A 15,883-nucleotide genomic window follows, 5' to 3' on the forward strand; every position below is an offset into this window, starting at 1 on the left:
GGGGCTTCAATCATGGTCCAGTGGTTAAGAATCTGCCTTGCAATACAGGGGTCACCTGTTTGATCCCTGGACCAGGAAGATCCCACATGCTTCAGAGCAAGGAAGCCCATGTGCCACAACTCCTGAGCCCACATTCTGCAACTCCTGAAGTCCACACACACCCTAGAGCCCACGCCCTCCCACAAGAGAAGCCACCACAATGCAAAGCCCATGCACCACGAGAGTAGTTCCCACTCATCGCAACTAGAGAAAGCCCATGTGCAGCAATAAAGACCCAGTGCAGCCCCCCAAAATAAATCAATAAATCTTAAAGAAGTTACAGTTCAGAAGACACAGATTTGAGTATAATGGAAAGAGTGTTCCAGGGAAGAGATTCAGGGGCTTATGAAGACAAATGCCTTGAGGCTGTACTCTGACACAAGAAAGGAAATAGTTGTCCTTGAGGGATGATGGTCACGAGTTGTTTTAGGGTAAGGGTCTGATACAGATAGGCTGTCATGAGTTATATTTGAGTAAGGGGAATAAGCATTAAGTTTCTGGCAGATGTTTTGAATGCCTTCATTAGGACAGTTAGTGGTCAGAAGGTCAGACTTCACTGCCGTGCTGTGCTTAGTCACTCAGTGGTGTCTGATTCTCTGTGACCCCATGGACTGTAGCCTGCCAGGCTCCTCTGTCCATGGAGATTCTCCAGGCAAGAATACTGGAGTGGGTTGCCATTTCCTTCTCCAGGGGATCTTCCCAACCCAGGGATTGAGCCTAAGTCTCCCACATTGCAGGATTCTTTACCACCTGAGCCACCAGGGAAGCCCTGGGGTCCAGAAGATACAGACACTGCAGACAGATAAGGGGGTCTTACAGAAGCCTTCTCACGGTGACTTCCCTGGTGGCGCAGACGGTAAAGTGTCTGCAATGTGGGAGACCTGGGTTCGATCTCTGGTTAGGGAAGTTCCCTGGAGAAGGAAATGGCAACCCACTCCCGTACTCTTGCCTAGAAAATCCCATGGACAGAGGAGCCTGGTGTCCATGGGCATCACAAAAAGTCAGACACGACTGAGCAACTTCACTTCACCTCTTCACGGAAGCCTTGCATAAGTTACACTTTATCAGTGGCCTTCCAGCTCCATTTTAGAGAGCTCTCTTAGCAATAATGACTCTTTGGATTTTCCTTTTACACCACCTTTTCCTTTTTTCTTCTAATAATTTTTTTCCAATTTTAAAGTTCACATTTTCTTTGAGGAGCATGAGCATCTGGGAAATACAGGAAAGTTTAGAGAAGAAATAAAAATTGTCCACAATTCCAGCATACATAAGTACACAAAAATGCTAACCATGGTTTTTTTCTTGCCATTTGAGAAACCTTTTTAATAAAATTTAATCTTTTACATACTTTGTAATTGAAACTGAGTCTCCCCCACCTCCTGAAACCAAGTTCCCTTACTGAGTTTATGATAAATCTCTCTACAACTTTACTCCCTTTCTTAACCTCCTCTGATCTCAGTCTGATGCTAACTGAACACTAATCAACCAGAGTCAGATGACTAAAATTGCTGTTGTTGATAACCTCATTAATGTAGTAAACTTGCTATTATAGATGTCATTGTTAAGGTACAAACTCAAGTTGTTTCTCCAGAGGAAGGTGAGCTAACAGATCCCAGAGGCATGGACCACGTGGCCAGAGAATTGTAAACTAGAGACATATCCTAACTCCCCAAACTACTATTTAAAAATGGCACAAGATGATGATTAATCTCTCTTTGTTCTTCCCCTTAAAAAAATCCCCTAACTCAAAGACCAAGTTGAAGGGACCTAAGGCTTGCCTCCCACTTCCTTGCTTGACACCCTGCAATAAGTCTTTCAGTTCAGTTCAGTGCAGTTGTGTCCCACTCTTTGCGACCCCATGAATCCAGCATGCCAGGCCTCCCTGTCCGTCACCAACTCCCGGAGTTTACCGAAACTCATGTCCATCGAGTCAGTGGTGCCATCCAGCCATCTCATCCTCTGTTGTCCCGTTCTTTTGGCTCCATCCCTTCATTCTTTCTGGAGTTATTTCTCCACTGATCTCCAGTAGCATATTGGGCACCTACGGACCTGGGGAGTTCCTCTTTTGGTATCTTATCATTTTGCCTTTTCATACTGTTCATGGGATTCTCAAGGCAAGAATACTGAAGTGGGTTGCCATTCCTTTCTCCAGTGGATCACGTTCTGTCAGACCTCTCCACCATGACCTGCCCATCTTGGGTGGCCCCACACGGCATGGCTTAGTTTCATTGAGTTAGACAAGGCTGTGGTCCGTGTGATCAGACTGACTAGCTTTCTGTGATTATGGTTTCAGTGTGTCTGCCCTCTGATGCCCTCTCGCAATGCCTACCGTCTTATTTGGGTTTCTCTTACCTCGGACGTGGGATATCTCTTCACAGCTGCTCCAGCAAAGCGCAGCCGCTGCTCTTTACCTTGAAAGAGGGGTATCTCCTCACAGCTGCCCCTCCTGACCTTGAACGTGAAGTAGCTCCTCTCGGCCATCGTGCAGCCTCTGTTCCTCGGGTGTGGGGTGGCTCATCTACAAATTCCCACTGTCAGAGTTTGGCTTTTTTCGCTTGGGGCACAAGAGGCCTTTACTCCATTACACATATGCTGCAAAGTATTTTTCAAAAAAAGAAAAGTATGCATCCAGCTGTTTATGTTATACAGCAGCTTCCCACTGTTTCACACATGGTGGTGTGTATATGTCAATCCTACTATCTCAATTCATCCCACGCTCCCCTTCACCTGCTGAGTCCACAAGTCCATTCTGTACATCTGCCTCTCTATTCCAATTTAATTATTTTTTTAACCAGTGATAACTGCCATTGGATAAATTCCTCGAATTGAAAAGAATGAATCAAAAGCTATGCACAATTTTAGGTTTTTTTTTTAATATCAAATTGCCACAATACTCTAGAAAGCTTTGCCTTAGTATACCTGCAGTGTGTGGGAGTGCCTAACACAATGTTTTTGCCATTCAATGGGTGAGAAGCATTTGAAAACTATTTTGCATGTCTTTGATGAAATTTCAATATTGATCATATTGCCCATTGTCTTCATGAGTGCTCCTTCACATCCATTGCCTGTATTTTTTGTGTGACATTCATTTTCTTGTTAATTTGTAAGAGCTCTTTACATACAGGGACAAAAGTTTTCTAACCTGTTAGAAGTTTTGGTTGGGAGTTCCAAATCCCAGGCCAAACACCATCCTTAGGCTGCTTAGGCCGAAGACCCGGCCGTGCGCGTCGCTGAGAAACTACTACCGGAGGTGTGAAGCCCTTCGCTCACAGCCCAGCCCTGTCTAGGGCCGGCGGACTGGCCACACCCTCGGGCTCCGCCCACTCGGCGCCGATAGGCGGCCGAGGTGCGCAGGAACGGAAGCTGGGCCGCCCCTCCCCCACCTGCTTCCGGCCGCGGCTCACTTCTCCCGCCTCCGCCTCCGCCGCGGCTCGTGGTCGTCCCGCCATGGCACTGTCGCGGGGGCTGCCCCGGGAACTCGCTGAGGCCGTGGCCGGGGGCCGGGTCCTGGTGGTGGGGGCGGGCGGCATCGGCTGCGAGCTCCTCAAAAACCTCGTGCTCACCGGCTTCTCCCACATCGACCTGGTGAGGGCCAGGCGTGCGCGCGGGCTGAATGGCGGGCTGTGGAGCCGGGGTCGGGGGGCTTGGGGCCCGGAGGTCGGGACTGGAGCTGAGAGCACGGGGCCAGACCCAGAGGCCCCAGGGTCGTGGCTGTCCACGGAGAGGGAGCTCTTCCACGGCGACGGGGCGGGCCTTGCCGCTCGCCGGGCCCGCTCCGCATGCTGAGGCCGAGGGCCCGGGTCTTCCGGGCGTCCTGCGGTGGGCCTCCCCCCCCACGCCCCCCCCGCCCGCGCCCCGCCAATTTGTGGCGGCTCTGGGCTGTGGAGGAGCCCTCGTGCTTTCGCTTCAGAGCGGTACGCCAGTTTGAACGGGAGGCAGGAGATGGTTGTTTCGAGTCCCTTGAGGATGTTGCGAGTGTTCAATTCAAAGTCCCTCTTAATATCCAGAGCAGAGTATGGCGCGGTAATAACAATCAGGACCTACTGAGCGCTTGTCCCGAGTCCGACTCTGTCCTGAGGTTTTTACTCGCCTTAACGTATTTAATCGTCACTGCTATCAGGCTTTGTAAGCGCTGTTTTCATCCCATTTTATTTTTAACAAATAAGAGGAAAAGTGAGATGCAGTTTGGTAACTTACTTTGGGTCGCCAGGCAACTGGTAGGACTCCTTTGGGGCCTGCGCTCCTCTCTTCTGGGTACAGACAATCTGCGTGACAATCATTTTTATCACCGTAGATTATTTCGTTAAAGGTATTGGTTAGGATTTTAACTTTTGCGTTGGTGTGCAGTGGCGAGAATCTGCTGCAATTTTGAGTCAGGTTATTTCTGTTATGTAAACTTAAGAGGTTTGGAGTTGTAACCTACAATTTGGTTGTGAGTTTATAGCGTTTTAAGGTGTAGTGGAAACATGGAATTAGAGATGACCGACTGAACTAATAAATGAGTGACTGGAGGGAGAAGCATTTATGCATTTTCCTTTGGTTTTTATAGGGTTTGTCTTCCCATTCAGTTCTGTATCACAAATCCCAAAAATGAATGTGGCATAGCTGATAATTACTGATACTCCTTTAAAAGGTTCATTTTGCCATAGACAATGAGTTGGGGCACCTGAGAAATAAATGTTGATCTTTTTTTATTTGGTTTGGTTTTTGTAGTAATTTAGAAAGCACGAATAAAAAAAATGTTATGTGATTATATGTACTGGTAATTTTCACAAATTATAGCCAAAACCATGGATGTTATACAGAACGTTTGATTACCTTTCATGTAAGTTTATTGAAGTGGAATGAAAGTGCTTTTAGTTATAATTATTTTTTATTCCCTTGTATTTAACGTTTAAACAGCAATTAGGTAAGACCTAAAACGTGAGACACTTAACCTTGTGTAGAAGATTCCCTCCACAGGCCTCAGGTAATAATTGTAAATAAAATTGTGGATGGGTAAGGACTTTTGAATTAAAGAACGTGCTAAAAATTCAATAAATCTGTCAAGTATCATTTAAGAAAAAGAAGGCACAGTTTATTATATTGGATTTGAAAGAGTAATTGATGAGATTAATAGAGAAGTGATGGAAATTGAAAAAAGGAAAAAAATTTTAATGCGTTTTCAACATGATTATGTGCCATCTAAGGAATTTCCTAACATATTTGCCAGGATGATTAAACAAGCAAATGAAGAAAAGAATCAGTTTTTTGGGGGGAGAGAGGACGTTATCTTTGAAAGTAAACCTTGTTTTTTTTAATATGTATTGAATTATTTTATCAATTTAACACTTTGGTATTAAGAGCCTTTTCTCCACTACATGTAGCAAATACCAAAAGTTTTGGGTTATGGTTGAAGAGAATAGTGATATTTATTGCTCAAACATAAGAAAATTGGTGATTTATCTGATCTATGTATTTGTAGATTGATCTGGATACTATTGATGTCAGCAACCTCAACAGGCAGTTTTTGTTTCAAAAGAAACATGTTGGAAGATCAAAGGCCCAGGTAATTGTATTTCTCATATGGTTTCTATTTATCTGTTCATTATTATTTCTGCCCTTGGGGGATCTTCTATTTATGGCATTAGATTAACTTGGGGTTTCTAGCAGGAGGGAGAATATGGGGGAAATTGTCTCTTTTTCAGCTGAGGGATTATGAAGAATAGAAAGATCTGTCTAGTAAAGGAGTGAAGGCTGTGCTGTCCTTTTTTTGTCTGCAGAGAAGATAAGTGCTTTTCCTGACCCTGTAAATGGGTCCCCTTCTTGCTTAAGTTTCGGAGTGTTTACTTAGAGTGAGCCTTGTGTTCTACATTCCTCAGAGGTTGGCTTCTCCTGTATTTTGGGCAGGTGAAGCTACAACTTAGGCCATTGTTCACTTTAGAAGAAGACAGCGTCCCCTGAGTTCTTGCCATTGTGACCTTTCTTTAGTTCCTTGAATGTTCCATCTTGATTCAAGGTTTTGAAATACCTTTTGCCTTTGCTTTTTTCTCAGCCTTTTGGGTGAACTTTCACTCTGTTCCCCTTTTCATTTTTAACATTTTCTCTAGGAGTTCTTTACTAAATCTCTAAATCAGATCTTCCTTTCATTACAATCTCTGCTTTTTTTGTGTATCATTATCATACTTTGTAGTTACATGTATCTAGATGGTTATTTGATATATGTCACTCTTATTCACCAAGTGCCATATACAAATTCTGATATACGGAAGATACTTAGTGAATAGTCGTTGAATGGATGAATGATACTTGGTTAAAGCATTTGATACTTTTGCTGAAGCTGGCCATTCACGTACAAGTGTGTATGAGAGGAGGCAGCTGTCCTGTTAGTTTATAAATAGGTGTATATAGCTTAATCTTGTTGAAATTTTCCTGTTACATTTTTGTATTTTATTTTTAATGTAAATATTATATAAGGTGAAGTAGCAGTTGTCTGCCATAAATAGATTTTGTATATAATTAGAATGTTACAGTAATTTAGTACATTAGTAATTTAGTGTTGTTTGTTTTTCCAGGTTGCCAAGGAGAGTGTACTGCAGTTTTACCCGAAAGCTAATATCATAGCCTACCATGACAGCATCATGAAGTATGCTCTGATTATTATGTCACAGAATTGCATTTGCTGTGAATTTTTAATTAAACCTTCAAAGTATATTTTTATTAGCTAAATATATGAACTCAAAGTCATTCTGCTTTCTAAGTTTTTCTGGAATAATAAAAATGCAGTAGGTTATGCCCACATAAGTTAAGTGGCATTCTTTTAGCAGTATATTTGTATATACATATGTATATATTCATACACAGACACATATGGTTTGAATGATTTAGATAAGTGAGATACTTTAATACTTTCAATAAATCGTAAATAAGTTATGAAAACTTAAAAGGAACTTATACTCCTGTTTTAAATATATAATTCTATGAAAAATCATTATATGTGATGATTCAGACCTTTCTAAATATATTACTCATTCTGGTCGACTTCAGCTACAGCCTTTCTCAGTTTAAAAGGTTCCTTCCATAAATAATTTGTTTATTAGGGCTGTGAGTTTTGGGGATTGTGATGGGGCAGTAATTCTGATGGTACATAAGTATTCTCTGATCTCAGTAGAGATAGGATAAATAAATAATTTTGGAGGTGTTGGGGCAAAGGAACCCTGTGTCTAAAATAATCCTTTATCTGTAGTTGTTGTCCGGCTAACAAGTATAAATGGTATTAAAAATAATGAGTTCTTTTTTGAGGCCTGGAATTAAAGAAAGTCTTATGCTTTCTCAGGGAATTTATGTCTCCAGGTTCCTTTTAATTCTCTGGATGTTTGCTCTACAAGCTTGCTGATAGCCTTACAACCTTCTTACCCTGTGTTGCTTTCCCAGTGCTTCTAAAAGCAGGGACCCTAGGGGCCTGAACCCTGCTGATCTTGACCATGTGAGGTGAAGCCACAGGCTAGGCAGATCCTGGGAATGTATTCTTTGTATGTTCCCAGGCACTTGCTGCCCCGGGAAGGCCTGGTGGAACTCGTAAGTCGTGCCAGTTTGGGTTTTCTGCTCAGTGCCCAAGGTAACTGGCCAAGAAGGATGTGTAGTTATTCACAGGGATTAAAGGGAAATAATTTCTTTTAAATCTGTTGATGGTATTTGGGAATAGTCAGACCTATATATATATGGTAGAGACCCCTAATACCAGTTATTTTTGCACTGTTATTAGTTTAATATGCTTTTTAGTACCCTGTTTTATTCTGTAAAGCTCATGTATAAGGCCAGTTGTTTTGGTGACTTGTTTTTGTTGTTTTACTTTGTAGCCCTGACTATAATGTGGAATTTTTTCGACAATTTATATTGGTTATGAATGCTTTAGATAACAGAGGTGAGATTATTTTAATAATTTTAAGTATTTCCTTTCTTCTGTAACAAGGTTGTTTATTCAATTAGTGTTAATTAAAATATTTCCTTACAAGTTACATCTTAAAAGAGCTAAAGGGAAGTAAGATCAGGTTTAAAGATTGCCATTTGATTGTAGTTTTAACTGGAACTGCTGTGAAATAGGGGAAGCTAAAATTATTAAAGAGGATGACTGCGTATGTTGTGTGCATGTTTATTTGTTTCACATTATCCCAGCACTTAAACACAGTGACTTCCTTTGTTTATGTGGAGATCTAAGAAATATCAGGGTCCAGATTTCACCCAAGTCCAATTAAATCAGACTCTGTAAGTGGGACCTAATGATCATATTTTTTTTGTAGTTTCCCAGATGATCTAAAGGGCAATTAGGGCTAAAAACCACTGTTTGAGAGTAAGGCAACAGGATGCCAAAGTTATAGAAGTCATGGCTCTTGAATTAGTTTCGGTATATCTGGTGCTGTGAGATACCAGACTGGATCCTGTTCCATGTACACATTTTAGACCATTTAAACTTCTACAAGTTGGTGATATTTCATATATCAAATACTGTATAGCCAGTTATTGTTAACAGATCTGTGTGTCTGAAATGTGGAATGAAAATACTTAGTCCTCTTCTAAGGACTTCCACATGTAAAAGTGCATCTGTCAAGTGAGTTTGTAACAATTTCAGGTCAGAAATATCAGAAGAAAAGACATACAAAGTAGCATAAGAAAGAGGCAGGATAACTCTTTTAACCAGATTCATCTTTTTCCCCTTTATCTTGTTTCCGCCCCCCTTCCCCCCAATCTTAAACTGCCTTAATAGTTCCAAGTTGATATTCCATATTCTCCATTCATTTCCATGTATTGTCTGATAATTTTAGTAGAATAAGAGCAAGTTAAGGGCTTGCAAAACATTGAAACAATGTTTTAGCCAAGTTTAATAAAAGGTAGCCACAGTAGTTGGAGAATGCAATGGCACCCCACTCCAGTACTCTTGCCTGGAAAATCCCATAGGCAGAGGAGCCTGATAGGCTACAGTCCATGGGGTTGCTAAGAGTCAGACACGACTGAGCGACTTCACTTTCACGCATTGGAGAAGGAAATGGCAACCCACTCCAGTGTTCTTGCCTAGAGAATCCCAGGGACGGGGGAGCTTGGTGGGTTGCTGTCTATGGGGTCGCACAGAGTCAGACACGACTGAAGCGACTTAGCAGCAGCAGCAGCAGCCACAGCAGTAGAAGAGGAAGATGGCACTTTGGAATTAAAAAGTAGTATATAGCGGTGCTTCTCATATAGTAAATTTGTAATACGAATTTCTTATGTTAGAAATTTTACTGTTGCATGTCTCTTAAATGTCTATAATAGTTGTATTATTCTGGTCATAGTTGTAAGAGAATTGTACATGAAATAAAAACAGTAGAGAATGGTTCGGGTAAATTTCATTCTGATTACAGGTAACTACGTAACCTTTTTTTTTTTTTCTATGAACTCCTGTTAATTAGTATTTTTCTTCCAGCTGCCCGCAACCATGTTAATAGAATGTGTCTAGCAGCTGATGTCCCTCTTATTGAGAGTGGAACTGCTGGTTATCTTGGGCAGGTAACCACTATCAAAAAGGTAAAGAACATCTTTTTTGTTTGTTTTTGCTCCCCAAATATTTATTTGGGACCTTAAGGAGGGAAGAAGTTAACTTTGGCTATGTATTACATGGGTTTGTCAGCCTCCAGAATGTAAGGATTTTTTTGTGCTCCTCTAAAACTTAGGATGAGTACAGGCAAAGATCTTATGTATTAAAATCCTTGCGTGTATTAAAATGTAGCTTGTGTATTAAAATCCTCAGGTTGGCAAGCATAAGAGACTACACGACATGTTGGTGTATGCTAAACCAGCTTCTAAAAAGTTAGTTTTGGCTGGAGTCCAGATTTATAGTCTGGAGTACTTTGAAAAATTTGTTTGTCTATTTGTGAAGTATTTCAAGTATTTAGATAAAACTAAAGAGTAAGAACAAGTACCTGTATGTTCATAACTCAGTTTTCTATAATCTTAATATTGTTATTCATTTTCTGCTCAAATCTTTTTTTTCTCTTAATTCCTTTAAGAAATTAAACAGATACATTGGAAGAATCATTTGCAGGTCTTGAAACTAAAAGAAATTATATACTCTACTTGAAATTTGATACTTTTGTCTGTTCTTTGGCAGTTTATCCATACCGAAAATTGTGGCTCTGCTTCAGTTGGTTTTAGTGTTTAGTATTACTCTTTGGGAGCTTAATTCATATCATTCTATGAAAACTTGTAAATATTAATTTATGAGGGATAGACTGCTTGCCATATGGCTGGCCCCAAGAAAGCATGTTGGAAGGACACCAGAAATGGCATTATGGAGAAAACCCTGGATCTGCTGCAATTTTTATTAAAATGGTATTTGCAGGTTTGGGGTCTTTAACCATTATTAGAAAGACATTGCTCATTACCATGATCCACTACTGAGACGCTAGTATGTATTAAGACTGAGATAGAGAACTGCCAGAATGAGGAATATTCATTTGAAGTTTTGAAAAATTATCACAGGTGTTGTAGACTTCTTTCAGAGATTCCTTCCAGTGTAAATTTAAACATAACCCTTTAGCAATGAAATGAAGAGTATTTGGTTTAGCAATACCTAAGACTTTTTTCCATGTACCTGGTTAGCTCTAGAAATTAAATGCTTTCAATTCACTTAATCTTTAGGAGCTTATAAGGGAAAGCTATAAATAATATTTAAATAATAGAGTTTCACAACTTTGGAAGATAACTGGTTGGAAAGCTGTTATTTGTCTTTCCAGTAGTTTCCTCTATTCACTATGATCAAGATAAACTTGTGTTTTCTCCTTACTGGGCCAGGAATCAAGAGTCCTGGCTTAGCCTTAGCTGTGACTGGTAGATTCAGTTAGGTTTTATGTTAGAGTTTCTTATCTGTTAAGTAAGGATTTGGGGAGTCACTAATATTTTAAAATTTTCTTGATAGTTGGAATGTAAATGAAAGAATGGATTACAGTACTGAGAAACCATTGTCATGGGTTAAATGTTTTTGTCACATCTTTACTTTGCAGGGTGTGACTGAGTGTTATGAATGTCATCCCAAACCAACCCAGAGAACTTTTCCTGGCTGTACGATTCGTAACACACCTTCAGAACCTATTCATTGCATTGTCTGGGCGAAATATTTGTTCAAGTAAGAGTATATGTATTTCTGCACATATTTTTAGTACTGTTGATGGACAGTGGGGTTATTTATTTAAATACCGTGGAGAAATTGTACTTAATGACGATGGAGCTTACTCTGACTGGAAATAGGGATATAACTAAATGAGCACAAGTCTTTGTATTTGAAAACACTAAAACATACTTAGAAGTAACTCACTGGTTAAATAAGAAATAATGGAAGTTGAAAATAGTTTGTAATAATACTGAAAATACATGTGGAACTTGTAGGATACGTTGTATGTGGTAGTTGAAAGAAGTTAACAGGCTTACACAGATGAAGAGTGGTGATCATTAATTGGCAAAGGATGCAACTTATGTTGGAAAAAGAATAACATAAAGTCAAAAAAATTAGGATGTAATTGAGATAAGAGTGGAAAATAAATTGGCAGGTTTGACCATAAAAAGGAAAGAGGGGGACTTCTCTGGTGGTCCGGTGGTTGAGAGTCCACCTGCCAGTGCAGGGGACGCGCGTTCAGTCCCTGGTCCAGAAATACTCCACGTGCCACGGAGCAGCTAAGCCTGTGCTCCACGAGTGCTGGAGCCCACGCAGCCAAGTGCCTGTGCTCCACAGCAGGAGCAGCCACCACATCACACCTGGAGGACCCAGCACAGCCGAGAATAAAGTAAAAAGATCTAAATGGTGTAAAACGGAAAGGATGCCACGTTGTATTTATTCCAGGAGTGCAAGCATGATTTAACACTGGAAAGGTCTATAAATGCCGTTTATTTCATTAAGAAAGAGAAACTGTATAATCTTCATAGATAAAGGAAAAATGTTTGGTAAAATTTAGCAAATACTTTTTCACCTTCTTAGTCAACTAAGAAGAGAATGTTATCAAGTTGATATCTTCTAGAAGTCTGCAGCAGACAGTTTTATGTTTTGATTAAGGTATAACATATTCAGTCAGGAAAGTACACATATAACGGTATAATGACAAAATTTCACAAGAAATACACTTGCAGGTTTTATTTATTTGGGAAACTTTTTTTTTTTCTTTTCAGTAGACTTTAGTTTTTAGAAGTTTCAAATTTAGAAAACAATTGAGAAGGTAGCAAGTTCCCACATTTGGTTTCCTCTGTTGTCAACATCTTAATCATACTAATGTATGATATATAGGTAACAGTGGATCAATATTGATACGTTGTTTATTAACTGAAGTCCAAAGATTATTTAAATCTCCTTAGTTTTTACCCAGTGTTTCTTTTCTATTCCAGGATACCACATAATTACTTCCCATGTCCTTAGATCCCCCTTAAGGGGGCTGTGACAGTTTTTCAGACTTAGCTTGTTTTTGAGGACCTTGTTAATTTTGAAGAGTACTAGTCAGGTATTTTGTAGGATGCCCCACTATTGGAATTTGTCTGATGTTTTTCTTATTGATATCAGTGTGGTTATAGGTTATTGGAAGGAAGACCTCAGAGATAAAGTGTTGTTTTCCTCATATCATATGAGGGATACATGTTATCAACGTAATTTATGACTATTAATGTAGGCCTTGATCACTTAAGGTAGTGTTTGTCATTCATGTAGATTCATTGATATTGAATGTATTTTATAGTTTGGGTTATAATCTAATGGGTTTTTCCTCCCTGATAGCTCAGTTGGTAAAGAATCCACCTGCAGTGTAGGAGACGCCAAATCAATTTCCTGGGTTGGGAAGATCCACTGGAGAAGGGAAATGGTACCCACTCCAGTATTCTGGACTGGAGAATTGCATGGACTGTGTAGTCCATGGCGTGGCAAAGAGTCAGGTGTGACTGAGCGACTTTCACTATAATCTAATACACTGTTTAATTTTGTTGCTCAGATTGTTCCATCTTTGGCCATTGGGAGCTCTTCAGTTGGCCTTGTGCTCTTTGATATGTAGCCATTAAAGTGTGACGGGGGGTTTTCTTTTGGAGTAATTCCTTACTTTCTGGGACTATAAGATGCTCCAGGTTCATCTAGTGTATTTCCTGCTTCAGCCCTAGAATTAGACATTTCTTCAGGAAACCTGGTTCCTTTTATTGAAGAATGATATTAGAAGCCCGGATACAACTGCTTAGGCATAGATGTGGGTGCCATTTGTTTTAGGCCTTCTTAGCTGACAGAGCAAAATGTACATTTATTTTAGTTTGTGTATATAAAGTATTAATGATTCAGTACAATTCTGATTAAAATTTTATCAGGGATTTTGATGGAACTTGTTCATCTGATTATAAAATTTATATGGAAGACTAAAGCCTAAGTGGAACCAATGTGGAAAAAATTGTTCTCTACTTAAAACAATATGTGTAATTTAATAATGTATAGAAATTAAGTCCAAGTGGATTAATTATTCATATGTGAAAGGCAAAATTTTAAATTGTTCTGATATAGCATATAGGAGAAAATCTTTATCCTTTGGGTTAAAGAACAATTTCTCAAGATATAAAAGTGGTAATTATAAAAAAGGATTGATACATTCAAATTCATTTAGTATTTCATCATCAAGAGAGGTTCAATGATGTATACACAATTAAGCTATTATATGGGATGAACTAACTGCAACATAAGGAACTAAAATTGTGGTCTGGAATATATTCCTGTAATAAGAGAAGGACAACCTGACAAGACTAATAGACACTTTTTTTTTACTTAAAGGGAAATCTAGGCAATAAACAAAGATAATGTTCAACTGTATGATTAACTTGGAAAATCAAGAATAAAGCCACAGTAACATACTATTGATATTTTATACTTGCTAGTTTGGCAAAATGTTTTGGAGAGATCGGTAGGAACTTATGCATGCTATTTTGGGAGTGTATTTTGGGGGTACAAGCAGTGTTGGAAACAATTTTCTTGTAAAATATATCAAGATCTTTGGGACTTTAATGTAAGTCCTGTGCTTAATGAAGGTTGAAAAGTTATTAAACAGTTTTTAGGATAGCTTGATTAATAAGGGAGTTTCAGCTTAATACTTTCCCATTATTTCATATGACTCTTAAGTGGTAAAGATAGGTAAAGATACATATTACTATGATAAAATGTCTTACTGCTGAGTTTCCTGCACCTTCAGCAGTGCCTCACACATAATAGGTGTGTCAGTGTTTGTTTAATAGCTAGTTGCAGGTATACTTCACAGCTGTCATTCTCGAAGTGAAATATTGTCTGTTTTGGAATGTAAAGCCACTCATCTGTCTCTTGATGAGTGATTTTAACAGGAATTTGCAGAAGCTAGCAGACAGAAATGAATCTGGGTCTATTAAAATTTTGCCTTCTCTGTGTTGTGGTTCAAATGAGAATGCAAGCTGTTTTAAACAGATTGGTTAAATACTTTGAGATTTCTGGAATATAATTTATCAATTATTTAATTTTCATCCCTAACTGAAGATTTGAGGAAGCTTGGAAAAGGTAACATTTGTTCAGAATATTTTGGTATACATAAATATTTACTATTCTTAAATTATAGCCAGTTGTTTGGAGAAGAAGATGCTGATCAAGAAGTATCTCCTGACAGAGCTGACCCTGAAGCTTCCTGTGAGTAAACTAGTTGGGATGTATTTTTTTATTGATGACCACTGTCTTTATTTTGCTAATTTAATATTGGTAGCTTAAGGCAGGGAGAGGGGGAGATAATTGCTGTTATAAGCTAGATAATGTATTATGTTCTTGTTTGATCTTTAAATGATGTTTTAAAAAACAAGTCATGCCATTTTACTTGTGAAGAAACACGCTGCAGAGAAATCTCACAAATCTAGTAAATCGAGCTGGGTAGGAGTTGTTCCCATGTCTATACTTGTACTACTCTGCATGTGGCCTTCAGAAACTGAAGTAGAAAAAAACGGTGATGAGCATGTTCTGATTCTTTCTCCTTGAACTCAGAATGTGTCACATGCTGGTGGCTTCCATGAGTGACCCCATGCCACCCCACACCTCAAAGGTGGGTGAGAGATTCATTCTACATGAACTACAGTTGAAAATAAGCTAGTGTTTGTTTTGTAGGGGAACCAATGGAAGCCGAAGCCAGAGCCAGAGCGTCTCATGAAGATGGTGACCTTAAACGTGTTTCCACCAAGGAATGGGCTAAATCAACTGGATATGATCCAGTTAAGCTTTTTACCAAGGTTAGGGTTGCCTTTTTTAAACCTGTGGATCGATGTTTATTATGCTGTTTCAAGCTAGTGTGTGATTTAATTGGGCTTTCCAGGTGGCATAGTGGTAAAGAATCTGCCTGCCAATGCAGTAGACATGGGTTTGATCCCTGGACTGGGAAGATCCCCTGGAGAAGTATATGGTAACCCATTCCAGTATTATTGGCTGAGAAATCCCATGGACAGAGGAGCCTGGTGGGCTACAGTCCCTGGGTTGCAAAGAGTCGAACACCACTGAGCACACACAGAGAACACAGCATTGTCTTAGTGAATTCATTGTGATGTAGTTGGGATAAACAGGTTTGAAATTTTAACATGAATACTAAATCAGTATAGCATCTTTATAGAAAGATAAATACAGAGGCTTATTTATGCACTCTTACTTGTCTTTCCTTCCCTCACTTTCACTGATTTTCTTTATATAACTCACCTTTGGTTTCTGCTGTTTCTCTTCTTTCACTCCTTTGCTGATTTTGATTATGCTTAAAATCCAGTGTGCTTAACTCTGATATGGATAGTGACAGTATTTTCTAAACTAGTGTCCATATGCCTATTTCCATTCCAA

The 15,883-nt window shown here is 39.4% G+C and overlaps 1 protein-coding gene across 4 annotated transcripts in view; it reads left to right on the forward strand.

Moving 5' to 3' along the window:
- The first annotated feature begins 3,477 nt into the window (after nt 1-3,477).
- UBA2 (ubiquitin like modifier activating enzyme 2) overlaps nt 3,478-15,883 on the forward strand; it is a 29,586-nt gene continuing 17,180 nt past the window's right edge. The window contains exons 1-8 of one of the 4 annotated variants that reach the window (XM_052655907.1): nt 3,478-3,624; nt 5,504-5,587; nt 6,594-6,664; nt 7,878-7,942; nt 9,476-9,576; nt 11,052-11,173; nt 14,637-14,704; nt 15,170-15,291. In XM_052655907.1, the coding sequence (XP_052511867.1) occupies nt 3,487-3,624; nt 5,504-5,587; nt 6,594-6,664; nt 7,878-7,942; nt 9,476-9,576; nt 11,052-11,173; nt 14,637-14,704; nt 15,170-15,291 (771 nt within the window). In that variant the 5' untranslated portion in view covers nt 3,478-3,486. Of the gene's footprint in view, nt 3,625-4,847; nt 4,865-4,948; nt 5,009-5,503; nt 5,588-6,593; nt 6,665-7,877; nt 7,943-9,475; nt 9,577-11,051; nt 11,174-14,636; nt 14,705-15,169; nt 15,292-15,883 lie in introns of those variants that run through there. The other 3 variants (XM_052655908.1, XM_052655909.1, XM_052655910.1) reach the window with 3 other exon arrangements.

Source organism: Budorcas taxicolor, chromosome 18, assembly GCF_023091745.1.
Source record: "Budorcas taxicolor isolate Tak-1 chromosome 18, Takin1.1, whole genome shotgun sequence".
Classification (NCBI taxonomy): domain Eukaryota; kingdom Metazoa; phylum Chordata; class Mammalia; order Artiodactyla; family Bovidae; genus Budorcas; species Budorcas taxicolor.